The sequence below is a fragment of the Ooceraea biroi genome, chromosome 8 (genome assembly GCF_003672135.1).
Source record: "Ooceraea biroi isolate clonal line C1 chromosome 8, Obir_v5.4, whole genome shotgun sequence".
Lineage (NCBI taxonomy): Eukaryota > Metazoa > Arthropoda > Insecta > Hymenoptera > Formicidae > Ooceraea > Ooceraea biroi.
In genome coordinates, this window is record NC_039513.1 from 13,727,623 (window position 1) to 13,740,437 (window position 12,815).

The 12,815-nt window shown below is 41.4% G+C and overlaps 2 protein-coding genes across 2 annotated transcripts; one reads left to right on the forward strand and one right to left on the reverse strand.

Annotated features, from left to right (window-relative positions):
• Positions 1 to 1,949: 1,949 nt before the first annotated feature.
• Positions 1,950 to 8,557, forward strand: LOC113562486 (the record flags this gene model as incomplete). Its single annotated transcript, XM_026972082.1, is given in 11 exon segments — positions 1,950 to 2,217; positions 3,637 to 3,949; positions 4,020 to 4,146; positions 4,226 to 4,407; positions 4,853 to 5,316; positions 5,318 to 5,601; positions 5,826 to 6,017; positions 6,063 to 6,389; positions 7,176 to 7,412; positions 7,503 to 7,709; positions 7,892 to 8,557. Coding segments are annotated over 11 exon segments (2,973 nt in total), but the record flags the coding sequence as incomplete, so codon positions are not given.
• Positions 8,313 to 12,171, reverse strand: LOC105275021. The gene is made up of 3 exons (XM_011331613.3): positions 12,016 to 12,171; positions 10,718 to 10,870; positions 8,313 to 9,477 (listed from the first exon to the last, which is right to left on the reverse strand). The coding sequence occupies exons 1-3, from the start codon at positions 12,139 to 12,141 to the stop codon at positions 9,397 to 9,399; spliced, it is 360 nt and encodes a 119-aa protein (XP_011329915.1). The 5' UTR covers positions 12,142 to 12,171; the 3' UTR covers positions 8,313 to 9,396.
• Positions 12,172 to 12,815: the final 644 nt, after the last annotated feature.

Sequence of the window (12,815 nt, forward strand, 5' to 3'; positions counted from 1 at the left end):
CCATCAAAATCGGTGAGGGACAGTTGTGTTAGTTCCCTTGTCAGATAAGGCCTAAATGTTCGACATTAAAACGTTAGATTTTCGTGAATCCGCAGGATTTTCGCGCTGATTGAATTTTCCACCCTGTGCTTGCGTACGTCTGTTTTCTGGGAGCTGAGTTGAGCCGAATCGAATCGAATCGAATTGCATTGCATTGAATTGTTATCCTTAAGACGCGAATACTTTGCTAATTACGCGATCATGGTTATTAGGAAGAAGTTATTTCTAGAACGTGGTTGTTGTTCGTGAAGTACTAAAACGAGAAGGGGAGACAGTTTTAGTTTGTTACTCGAGGGAGAATCGTGGGAGGATCGTTTTACGCTTGTTTCTCGCTCTTGTTATGTATAGATTTTGCACATAATAATACAGCGTTGTATCGCACCGCACTGTGTATTACCGCATTGTATGTCTCATTGTATTGTAAAAATATTTTTCAGGTCGCGCGATCATTTGATGTTAATACTGTATAGTTTATGGCATTTTTATTAAGGACTAAGAAAGTATAAATAGACGATCAAAAAATCTCTCCCTTCTTCATATATTGTGTATGGATTGTTTATATATGCATATAAATATATATTGCTATATTATATTCTCTATATTATATATTATTGCGATTTGTTCTCCAGCGATTCGCTCGATATTAAGACGAGATGAGAGATATTACGAATACTTTTGGGTCGTCTCTTATGTAGAGTAATTACTCAGGATTGTTTAACATTTATAATATATTACGATTATATATCCTATTGTATTTGTATGATAATTTATAACACGTTTGAAATAAAATACAGTAACCATCAACACACGCGCCAGCAGTCACTTACCCTCTCGTGTATCCCGCCGATCCGCAAATGTATTCGCGAAGTTTGCGCTTCGGTATCCGGCTTCTTCGGGTTCTAATCTGCGTTCGTCAATTATAAATACTTATAATATAATTCGCACTATTTCTATCATATTTACGATCTTTATAATAATATTTAACATAAACAAATTACCGGTATATAATACGCGCGAGATTTAATGAAGAATTGGCGTGCTCGGTCCCTAAAATACGACAAACGCGACGGACATCTTGGTCAAGCGCGTCGAAAAAGTATCGATGTCTCGTCCGCCATGTTTCCTTTCTGATTCGATGATCGAATTTCGATCGCTCTCGCGGCTACGTTCACGCGGTTCACAATTTAAACCTCAAAGTTTCGCGCTCACGAGAACGTTCGAACTTGCGGAGTGCTCGAACCACTGCGCACTGTGTTACTTACGCGCCAATAAATTAGCCATTATTCGCGATGGAGTCGTTATTTATGGAATTATGGGCGGACGATCTGGACAATCTGCTGCCGCAGATGAAGAGGAAGCTGATGTCGGGAACGGAGAGCGCGCAGGTAAGAGCGATCGTATCTCGCACGATCTGCATCGATGTCGTCGCGTTAAAGATATAACATTTATTAACCCCTTGGCTCGATTCTCGTTTCACGTTGAGCGCGAAAACAACGAGCAAGTTTTATATTCTTAGATGAATCATACGCACGAATTCCTTTCTGACTCGAATCGCTCTCGCGGTTACGTTCACAATGTAAACCTCAAAGTTTCGCGCTCACGAGAACGTTCGTACTTCACGTCGAACTTGCGTTTTATTCCTGACTAACTTTATCATTTCCCATTGTTGTCTTCGCCGATTGCAATAAAAAAAAGTTGCGCACCGTTGAGGAAATAGCGACGTTCCTGAAGAGAGCGGAAGGGGCGAGCCGGGGCAGCATCGTGCGAAAACTCGTGAAATTCAGCGTAATCTCCACCTTGTGCGACGTGCAAACCGCGGAGGAAAGTTTTATCAGGTACTCTCTTTCTCTAACGAGGTTAGTATCGATGGATCCGCGCGGAGCTCGATTTTCTCGTGAAAGTTTTTTTCCTCGTTGAAGTCGAGATTGTCATTGAACAAAACCGCCCGCGGCGGTTTCATTTGCAGGATCACTCTCGAGTGTTTCGAGCTCATGAGCAACCACAAAGAGTTCTACGAGGACTACACGGCACTATGTGCCACCGAGTCGATGCTGAGACTCAGCTATTGCATTAACAAATCGCTCACGCACTCGCGATTGTTGGAGGAACTTCTGCAGGGTGTTTGCAACGTGCTCGTTAGGTATATTTCATCACGCGGCTTTCATTCGCGCTGTAAAAGCTCATGAAACATTCATACACGATTTAACATTGTTTTTGATTATTTATAATTTATAATAATCGCTCCAAGCTATCTTCCTACTTAAGGGGGTATTCTAGTGTAGCATGTCAGAAAAATCGAATTTGTTTTGGCATATTTTGCAAGTATATGGTATGGAAAATGTGTCTGCGAGAAGATTTAACCCGATTCGCAAAATTAACAAAGTAATAGCACCTAATAGAAAATAACCTCTGGCGCGCGCTCGGCGGTTGGACCGCGCGGCACACAACAGAGCATTGTGTTAGTATTTTAGGTAGGGTCGGAAGATCGTTATTCTTTGAAGGTCGTACATTTGAATTGGAGCCTTTGTATAGTACAGGTTATATAGTACAATGAATCTCTAAATTCATTGATTTGGACTTTTGCTCCAAAACATCTCCATGCTGGCGTGAAAGTTGTTGAAATAGCAACATTCTTGGCAGTTATAATTTTCAATAAAGGATTTATACCAATTTTAAAACTTATGAACGTGATGGGAGTTAGTATTGGTCAGCAAGCGGTGATGTACGCAAACTCCCGGAACGAAGCTCGTATCACCCGCTCGGAGCGGCGCTTCACTAACTTCTCTCGAGATCAGAGAATGAATCGCAGGGAAGAGAGATCAGCTCTGCAGGACTTCTACGAACAAGAGGAATATTCCCTGTATGGCCCTGGACTAGCCGATTGATCGTAAGTAACATTATCTCTATGTAATCAGTATGAAAAACTTTAAACGTGTTTTTCTCGAAACCACGTTTTTCAAATTGGTTCCCATGATATCTCAAAAATCAGTTAATCAATTGACTCAGGCTTTTGCACACATCTTCAGTATATGTGTGGCTATAGCCCCTACCACAGTCAAGTCGAAATATTGTTTTTTGGAATTTCTACAGCCCTTCAATAGTGAAAAAAAATGGCACAAATCGAAACTTAATTTTCTCAATGAAGTCATGTTTTAAATTTTCAACATTTTTTTCATTCTGGTACCTGCTATAGCCACACTCATACTAATTAAGAATCTCTTTGGGTTTTTTGTTTCAGATGAGCAGAACAGCTGAAATCATGGGAACCATGGACCAACTTTTTTTTTCATGTTCTTATTTAATATCATGTGCAGCGCTTATTTATAGTTATTGTCTAATACTAAAATTTGGAAACATACACCAAATATGTATGAATAAGCAGGGAAAACCCTGCCTCAAAAAACCTTATACTTTTTTCAAAAAAAATTCACCAAAATAGCATACAAATTCCGCTTTTACACTAGAATACCCCCTTAAGAATTTTGATAACAACAATTCCGTTTTGTCGGAGCAATAATAATAATCATAATGCCGACGTTGTATCGTGTTATATCATGCAGCATTCAAGTCTTCAGATGTCTCTATAACGTCCGACTTTTAGATCGTCGAAATTCGCCGTGAATTTCGACGCTGTCTGCGTTCCGCGGCGGGTCGTGCTGTTCCTGAAGAATTTGAACATCCAAGAATCATCGAGGAACAAACTCAGATTCACGGCCGTGACGATGCTGAACGTTGTCCTGCAACGGGCGGTCTTCGAGAACGAGGATGACGCTGACGCGAAGCTGATCATCGACGTGTGCCGCGACGCTCTCAAGTCGATGGCAGATATCGTGAAGTACGATAGCGACGATGGCAACACAATTTTACATGCCGTTGCTTTATTGTGCGGCACCTGCGACGGCGTTTCTCGGTAGAGAGTCGATCACCTTATTTATCTCGATGCCCAAGCCGTTCGATCACGAATATTTGGCGTTTGGCAGGTTCTGCAACATCGGCGCCGACGGAGATGACCAGACTGACGCGAAGCTCGAAGTTTGCCAGACGAAAGTCGATCTGTCGGATTGCGTTTACGGCACGGTGATGAACGTAATAGTGCCGTACGTTAAAGTACGTTCGTTAGAAAGTGCGATGGATCCCCGCTGTAACAATGTTCGCAACCAAGTGACGAGTTACGATGAGAGCTTAACGTATTCCTTTGTCGCAGGAAGCGGACTTGTCTCGCGTAGACCCGATCGAGTTTCACAGAAGCCTCGTCTCCTGCCTCAACAACTTGTACCGGCAGAGAAACTGCAATCACGACGACCTGTCGAACCACTTGGCTGCTAACGGTTATCTGAAGTACTTCTTGTGCTTGACTGTGAGACTTCCGTAAGTTGGGCCGGTCGATTTCTGACGCTGCGCGACTTAATAGGATTACATTGTAGTCGCAAGTAGAACAGCGCGGTTATAGAATTCTTTACGATGGAAAAGTTGCGAGCGCGGGTACTTAATGCGAGAAAATAATTACCTGAAATACTCGTTACTGTTAAGACGATCGTTATAAAAGTATTATTTATCTGGAAGAATTTATATACACTGAGCATACAGATATAAAAATAGAGAAAAGACGTGAAGAAAAATTCATGTCAGAAAGGCGACGGAAATATTCCGCAGAAAAGTATTTTTCACGTTTTGCAATATTTTACAGAATTTTATAAAATATTTTACGTATTCGATGTTTTATGTATTATCATTAAAATTTCTTCAAAGCTTCGTGAATCTAATCCTGAGAACAATCTAAAAATAACAAAGTGTACACCGTTCTGCATCGTAGAGATCTACGCTGGAACGTTTGCGCACTGTTATCGCGGATCCTGAGCGTTCTGGGTAAAATAGCATTTTGCAAAGATACGATTACGTTCGCGAATACCTTGCGCCAAGGTCTTCTACAGTTACCAAGGGATTCGAAGCAATGGAACGACGCTGTGGCGTATCACGGAGAAGCTGGAACGGCCCTCATGATCTCGCTCTACTATCACTTTCTGGGCACTCGAGAGTACGAAGCTATTCATTCCCTGCCTTGTTATTATCCTCGCGTTTCATTCGAGTGTAATTCCTATGTAATTCTCGGATTGCCTTTTAGGAACGACATGATATCCTTGGAATCGTTGATCGTTAAAATCCTGTCGCTGCAGAAGTTCACGACGTCGGTCCGACGTCAATCGTCAGTCCAGACGTTGAAGCCCCTGTGGTTCTTGTTTGCTGTGAGTAGCGAGTTCATCACCCATTCGTTCGTTCCGCACTAATCTCGCTCGATTTCAGGTGACATCTCTATCGCATCCGCAGCCTCATCTCATATCAAATTACACGGACGCGGTCACTCTTTTGACGACTACTCTGCAACGCTTCGAGCTCAGCGAGTTTTACACCCACCACATCGATCTCTTGCATTACTGCCTCAAGTGCCCGGACATTTCGCAGAACTTCGTGAATCGTGTCTTGGATTTATGGCTGATCGAGTCCGATGGCGACATCAAGCCGTTACTGCCGTTCAACCACGACAAAGTGGTCCGCCGTTTATTGGCGAGTAGAATATTCATCTTTCGCATGATATCAGCATGAAATTACTGTCTTTGATGATATATCCTTTCTTTCTTCAGCTCTTTAGATTTTTCAGATTTAGAAAGGGAAGTCTCGAGCGACTTTACGTTTTATAATAAAAGCAAATTGCGCGTAACATTTAACGGTTTGCCCAGAAAATTGTAGCACGAGAGACTCAATACTGATTTTCATCCGTTTCCAAATAGATCGTGTTGCAAGCCGATTATTCGGAAAACCTTATCAACTTAGCTGCAAAAGCACTCCGCCAAGTGATCCAGACTTACAAAGCTGATAAACGCCAGATCGACGAGATCGCGGAAATCGTGTGGTACATGCTACCCAACATCCTTTTGGATTATCACTCAAATACTGGTTCGTTGACAATTTTAGAAGAATTTTAGAGAGAGAATTTATAATTTTCTCAATCGTAAAATTTAAAGTAAAATACTTATCGTTCACGTTTTGTCATTTTTTATAATTATTATTGCATTAAAATTAATATTGCAACCAATCTCTTGATATTACGATTAAAGCAGTTAGCATTTGCAGTTGCGCATATAGAGGCAGTTCTGGAATTGGCTAATATTATCCAACCGCATACAATTCCAATACATCTCATTACACGCAGCATCGACATTATTATCAGTATTATATTGAATAAAGACGCAGATTCAAAATTTATGGTTCTAATGGTAACACAGGCACATATCTTGCTAGTTGCCGCTGCAGAACGGAAATCATTCAAAGGTGAAAAGAAAAAGAAACAAATACTTATGTAATTAAATAATTATTCCGATAAAACTCTCGTATATACAGGGTGTCCCGGGTTTTAACCGACAAACTGCGGGAGCATATTCTACTAGTGGAAATAAGAAAAAATTCTTATATCGAGTTTGCTTAGAAATGCTTTATTACAAAGTTATAAACCAATATTCAAAAGAAATATCAGATAAGTAACAACGGATTTTTTCACAAAAATAAAAATTATCTACGCAATGATTTAGTGACGCATTTCAAAATGTTGTCCTTGCACATCGATACAAGCTAGACATCGACGTAGTACAGAATTTGTTACGGTACGACATTCCTGAAAATTTTGTTGCATCTCAGTAACTGAATTAGTAATTCGTTGCTTTAAATCTTCAAGCGAGATTACTTCTGTACTGTAAACTTTATTTTTTAAAGTTCCCGATAAATAAAAATCAAGAGGCGTTAAATCGGGCGATCTTGGAGGCCAGAAAACCGGTCCTCCTCGACCAATCCACCTATGAGCATAATGTTCATCTAACCAGTTTCTAACTTGTCTAGCATAGTGCGATGGACAACCGTCTAACTGTATCCAGCTGTTTTGGCGAAACTGCAGTGGCACATTTTCCATCAAAATTGGTACATGTGAATACACATAACATAAACATCTTCGACCTTCCACATTCTACACTATGTTCCGTTGTTACTTATCTCATATTTCTTTTCAATATTGGTTTATAACTTTGTAATAAAACATTTCTAAGCACACTCGATATAAGAATTTTTTCTTATTTCCACTAGTAGAATATGCTCCCGCAGTTTGTCGGTTAAAACCCGGGACACCCTGTATAAGTATCAAGAAAATATATTTCGCGGTTCAATTATTTCTGAATTCTTCGATTACAGTGCTTGAAATGTACATGCAATCTACATTATTGAAAAAATTGTACGCATATGGATTTGCGGAAGAAATATCGCAATTACGTACAATTAGCATACAACTGCTGGCATTCATTATTTATTGTCAGAAAGAAACGTCGATAAAGGTACGTGTAATGGTCATCCAAAGCTGCGTACGAAAATTTGCGCTCTTGATATCTTCAACGCGATTTTAACGCGAGGTCTTCGTTTCTCAGTGCAAACAACCATTGATAGTCTCCGTAAAAGACTTGGCCAAGCTGTTAATGTCTACGAAAATGTCACCGTGCTGCTCAATAAGTGGAATGAAATTAGTGCTCGAGCTTTTAACGCAAAACGCCGATGAGTCAGCCATCGTTCTCGAGAAGATCGACGTGAATATGCTTATCAATCTTTACGAGATTCTCCACATCGTTCACATGCAGGTCAGTTAAACGCTTAAAAATAAAGGACGAGAAAAGAACGAAGCGTAAAATGAAAATACCTGTCGTCGCAAGAAAGCATTACGTTTCTGCATAAAATTTTACTGATCTTCTCGCCATCTAATTTATTGAAAGCAATTGAAACGCGACAATAAGCTGATATTAATATTATCGTTCCTTTGCAGAAAGATCCGACGCAGAAGGACTTGGTGTACCAGTGCCTGGTGGCTCTGTTGCACTTCTGTAACGCGAAAGTGACCAGGCTGCTGCTTCATCTTTGCACCGTAATGAGCAATTACGATCTGGTTTCGAACGTCGTCAACATGCGATTCGTATCACGCCACTTCGTCGAGTTCGCCGTCACGTGGCTGCGTTATCGCAAAGCTACCTTCAAGGATGTACCATGGAACGCCAGATCGCTCTTTAAGTCACCATTTGACGAAGCCTTGGATCACCTGAAGGAGTATTCCACGCTCGTGAATGACAAAGGGTTGAAAGACGCCTACCTGAGTCTGCAGAGCACAGTAAGTACCGTTGCCGGAAATCCTGAAATATAAATTGTGCGGGTTTCTTCGCAGGGTGACTAGTGATCAACGTCTCATCGTCGGTTTTCATGCTTGTTCCTTCGCATTCTTATATTTTTGTCATTCTTCTCGTTTCAGCTGTCACAATATTTCGAGTGAACAATAACAATCTTGTAGATTATCACGTGGTATCACAGTACGAGTAGTTTAAATATATATAATATATATTTACATACATATATCTCGAGGAAGAAATTGTAAAGTTCATTTACGCGTAAGTAGTAAAGTTCATTACGAGATATCGTTCTAAGCTTTTAAATGTTAAATTGTAAATCGATGTAATTTACTTTCTATATATAATATCATATATGTGAGAATTTGAGTTCTGTACTTCTTGGAGAGAATAAAGTTGCGTAGTAATATCGCAGTAACATGGTCTTGAGATACCGCTATTCGTCATTCTGGCTATACATCGAGATATTGCATTATTCAAGAGTAACATGCGTAGTAGGATATATTATCATACAGATCGAGTACATATCAGTGTTCGAAGTAGATTTCAACCGAGTGATATATAAAAGCGAATAAGACGGTGACCGGAATCGTTAACACTAGTGCAGCCAGCTTACTCAACAGTTTACTCCTTTATTTTGTGCATTATTTTCATCAAACGTCACGATCGAACGTTGTGTAGGTAAACGTGTGCGTACAAAAAGTAGAAAAAGATTGTTATTCGAGATTATTATACGTGAGTCGCGAGATTCGCCGATGTACACCTCTCGCATCCCCTAAAATCGTGCGACCCTGCACGATATACATCGCTAATTCCTTCCGTTTCTTTTCTAACTATTTTTGTGCATGATATGCGTTTCTCGCCTATTTCCGTGACTCCCCCCCCCCCCCCCGCGATCATGTACATCGTGTACCGACCATGTCGCATCATCAATTTAGCCCTTCCGGGGTGGCAAAGAAGCGCCAGCAAGAAGCGTTTGAAACGACGGACTGCAATCGCGCGCACAATTTTCTTCCTTGCACGGCCGCATAATCATCCCCCCCGGGAGGGTTAAACGGTACACCGACTCGCCGCTCGTTCGCTAATCGTTTTGCGATTAGAAGTTCCTTCCCCCTTGTCTTCTCCTCGCGTCTCTGCCTCGAGCCGCGCCTTTTTACTTGCGTGGCCGAGCGTTTCGCTGCATGAAGCAACCCTTGAAGGAATTTAATCTCACGTCAATCTCACCCTCCTCCAACTGAAATGTGTTCATCCTTCATTACCATACCGCCCGCATGTGCGAAATAGACTATTGTACACTTTGTGCTATGTGTGCATGCGCGCGTATGCGTTTGTGCAGCGCGCATATGTACAATAATTAAACATAATTAGTGGAATTGTATATATATATACAGGGTGGGGCAATAACTATTACCACCTTAAATATCTTCTAATTTATAAGGTCCAGAGGAAAATTTATGTAATCAAAATTATACGGTACGAAGGGGGCTAACATATGGCGATAATAATTTTTGTCCTGGTGGAGGCGTTTCGAAGATATCAAGGTCACCTTCATTTTTTTTAATAGGTTCGGTATGTTTTTTTTCCATAATTTTATGGAGGAGCTTAAAACAAGTACGGAACTCATGACACAAAATTATTGAACAAGATTAAATGTAAATGAAAACGATAAAAAATACATTTTTATATTAAATGAAATTTACGTTTAAAAGATGTACGAAATGACGCTTTATTAGTACGTTTTGTCGGAATGTTTTGATTTTGACATTCCTCATAAATGAGAATCAACTTGTTCTTCAAACGGATACATCGATGAAAATAAATAGTGACGTAAACTTATTTCAATGAAAACAAAGACCCTTTGAAGGCCATCTTAATAAGTTCACAGGATAAGATAAACATAAAAAATAGTATCGATAGATAAGTCAATCGTGCAAGATGTATTCATTTGAAGAACAAGTCGACATGATGGAGAATGATCTCATTTATGGAGAATGTCAAAAAAATTCAGTGAGAACGCAAAATTTATACGCTGAACGATATCCTAATCGCACTCAGCCTTCGCGTCGAACATTTAAAATCCTATTTATTTTCATCGATGTATCCGTTTGAAGAACAAGTTGATCCTCATTTATGAGGAATGTCAAAATCAAAACATTCCGACAAAACATACTAATAAAGCGTCATTTCGTACATCTTTTAAACGTAAATTTCATTTAATATAAAAATGTATTAAAAAAAATGAAGGTGACCTTGATATCTTCGAAGCGCCTCCACCAGGACAAAAATTATTATCGCCATATGTTAGCCCCCTTCGTACCGTATAATTTTGATTACATAAATTTTCCTCTGGACCTTATAAATTAGAAGATATTTAAGGTGGTAATAGTTATTGCCCCACCCTGTATATATATATATATATATATGTTTGTGTGCGTATATATACAAATTGCGCTGTATATTCCGTATACACGTACCTGATCAAATAAATAGATCTCCTTATAACAGGACGGTGATACGCACTCGCGGATGCATCGCGTTTTCGCCACGCCGCCGCTCCTGTGCTGCGACAACAGTTTGCAAGCGCCGCTCTCCTCGCAAGCCTGCTCGAATTGTCTAAAGAGAAGCTCCTACGACAACGTTTGCCAATACTGTTACAGCAGTTTCGTTAAACCTTATGTAAGTACGTTATTTATTCCTTAAATCTCAAATTGTTTAATTCTTAAATGCACACAAAAATTTGACCGCAATGCTAAATTGTAAGTTTATTTTCAATATACCACCTGTTGTGTGGAGCGTCCTGCTGCAAATAAATATTGCCAATTATTTTGTTACAAAGTACCAACCGAACGCTCGCGTTCGCGCGTTCATTGATGTTCATTTCGATTCGAGCGAGTTATTCTCCGCGCCAGGCAGCTCGCGCAGATAATAAAACGGTTGCCTGCATTCCGCGACGCGGAATAAAGCGGTACGCGAGACAATTGATTCGTGCACGTTGGAAGATTGACCTCAATTACGGGCGACGTGACTACCACCAGCGTGCAGCGTGTACGCGTCTCCAATTTTTATCGCAACTCCAACTCGCCACTGTCCGCCTCTCTCCGCGTGTATCTCGCGAGAGATCCTCGAGACGTTTTTTCCGAGCGTACTTTCTCGTGCTTTTCGTTCCTCCGACACCGACAGGACACGTGACCGTCGTAAGGACGTACGTTCCGGAAGCCGCAAGCCTCGCGTTTGAAACACCCGTTGAAAGACCGTCCACGAAACACGAAAACCAGAGAACTCGCGAGCGCACTCGCTCACGGCAACTCTCGAGGACGCCCTTACACTCCGACCTTTACCAAATATCCTCCGGAGGCTTAATGACAAATCGACCGCGGTTTCTTCACAAACCGCTGATCCCTTCGGCCTCTCACTTCCTCGGCCGTAATCGATAGCCGCCACATGATCCCCCGTCCCGATAGAAAAATTATTCCGCGACGATCGCGTCACGATGTCGCTACCAAGCTGGCGAATCGACGACAAATCATTTGCGATTTATTATACATATATCTCGAAAACTCGAGCACCCGTTAGCGATCCGCGCTCGTGCCGGCTGTTAACCAGCCAGGAGGAGCGCCAAGCCGGATTAGCGTCTGACGCTGGCGTGCACGGTGTCGTAAAAGGCGCCATCCCCGTACGAAGGGGTTGCTCGCGCCATAACCTCGGTATCAGCGTTCGCGCTCACCACTCGCTCACCAGGGTGGAACTTGACGAACAAACACGGCCGACTTACGTTCTTCGTGGTCTCCTTGTACGGGTACTCCGGGAACGTGAAGCTCTTGGCGAGGGACCCGGGTCCATCCTGGAGGTGGCCGACGACGAGGATCAAGCTGAGCGCGAACGCCACCCCCGGCGCCATGTTGAGCGGAGCCGGTGACCGATCAATAAACGAGGGTGGCGCTCCGTTTGCGCTTCCTTCGACGCATTTCCCCGCTGGAAAATGGGAAGCTTTCTGGTGAAGCGATCCAAATAAATTTGGCTGAAGCGACGTATATCTCATTAAGCCTTGTAATTCTTGGCATTTGTACTTGGCAGTAACAATTGGTCGACGCTAGTCGCTCGGCAACTGGGTCACGGTCCCTTGACTTCTGCTCGGCGTCGCATGTTATCACCCTCGCGGCGGATATTTTAATCGGTTTCCTTTCTGCTTTTGATCTTGGCGCGATCTTATTATATATGTATACCGCGTTATTGCGTCTCTTCGGCGGTTCCAAGCCGCGAGTAGCGCGGAATTTATTCCGATGTTTATGACTTGTGCAGCCATAACTTGATGTTGAAAATCGATCGGGCGAAACGAAACTTTATATTTATTAGGATTCATAACTCAATGTTTGAACAATAATATCTTCCGTTTGTGGAGGATGAAAGGAAATATGATGTGATATGTATTATTGGTAAATGGGCGAAATGTTATTTTCACGGTTTCCATTCGCGAATGAGATAAATAAATATAAATATGATCTGAGAGGAAAAATATTAAATAACGTGAATATCTTATTATTTTATTTAGATGATTTCTTTATTAAAACTGTA

Bases quoted from the DNA above. Each gene is read 5' to 3' on its own strand.
- LOC105275021 (XM_011331613.3), bottom strand. From the start codon at position 12,141: ATGGCGCCGGGGGTGGCGTTCGCGCTCAGCTTGATCCTCGTCGTCGGC. The intron at 10,871-12,015 runs GTAAGTCGGCCG...ACGTTGTCGTAG, and splicing joins ACAAGGAGACCACGAAGAAC to GAGCTTCTCTTTAGACAATT. The intron at 9,478-10,717 runs GTACGTGTATAC...AACACATTTCAG, and splicing joins AGATCTATTTATTTGATCAG to TTGGAGGAGGGTGAGATTGA.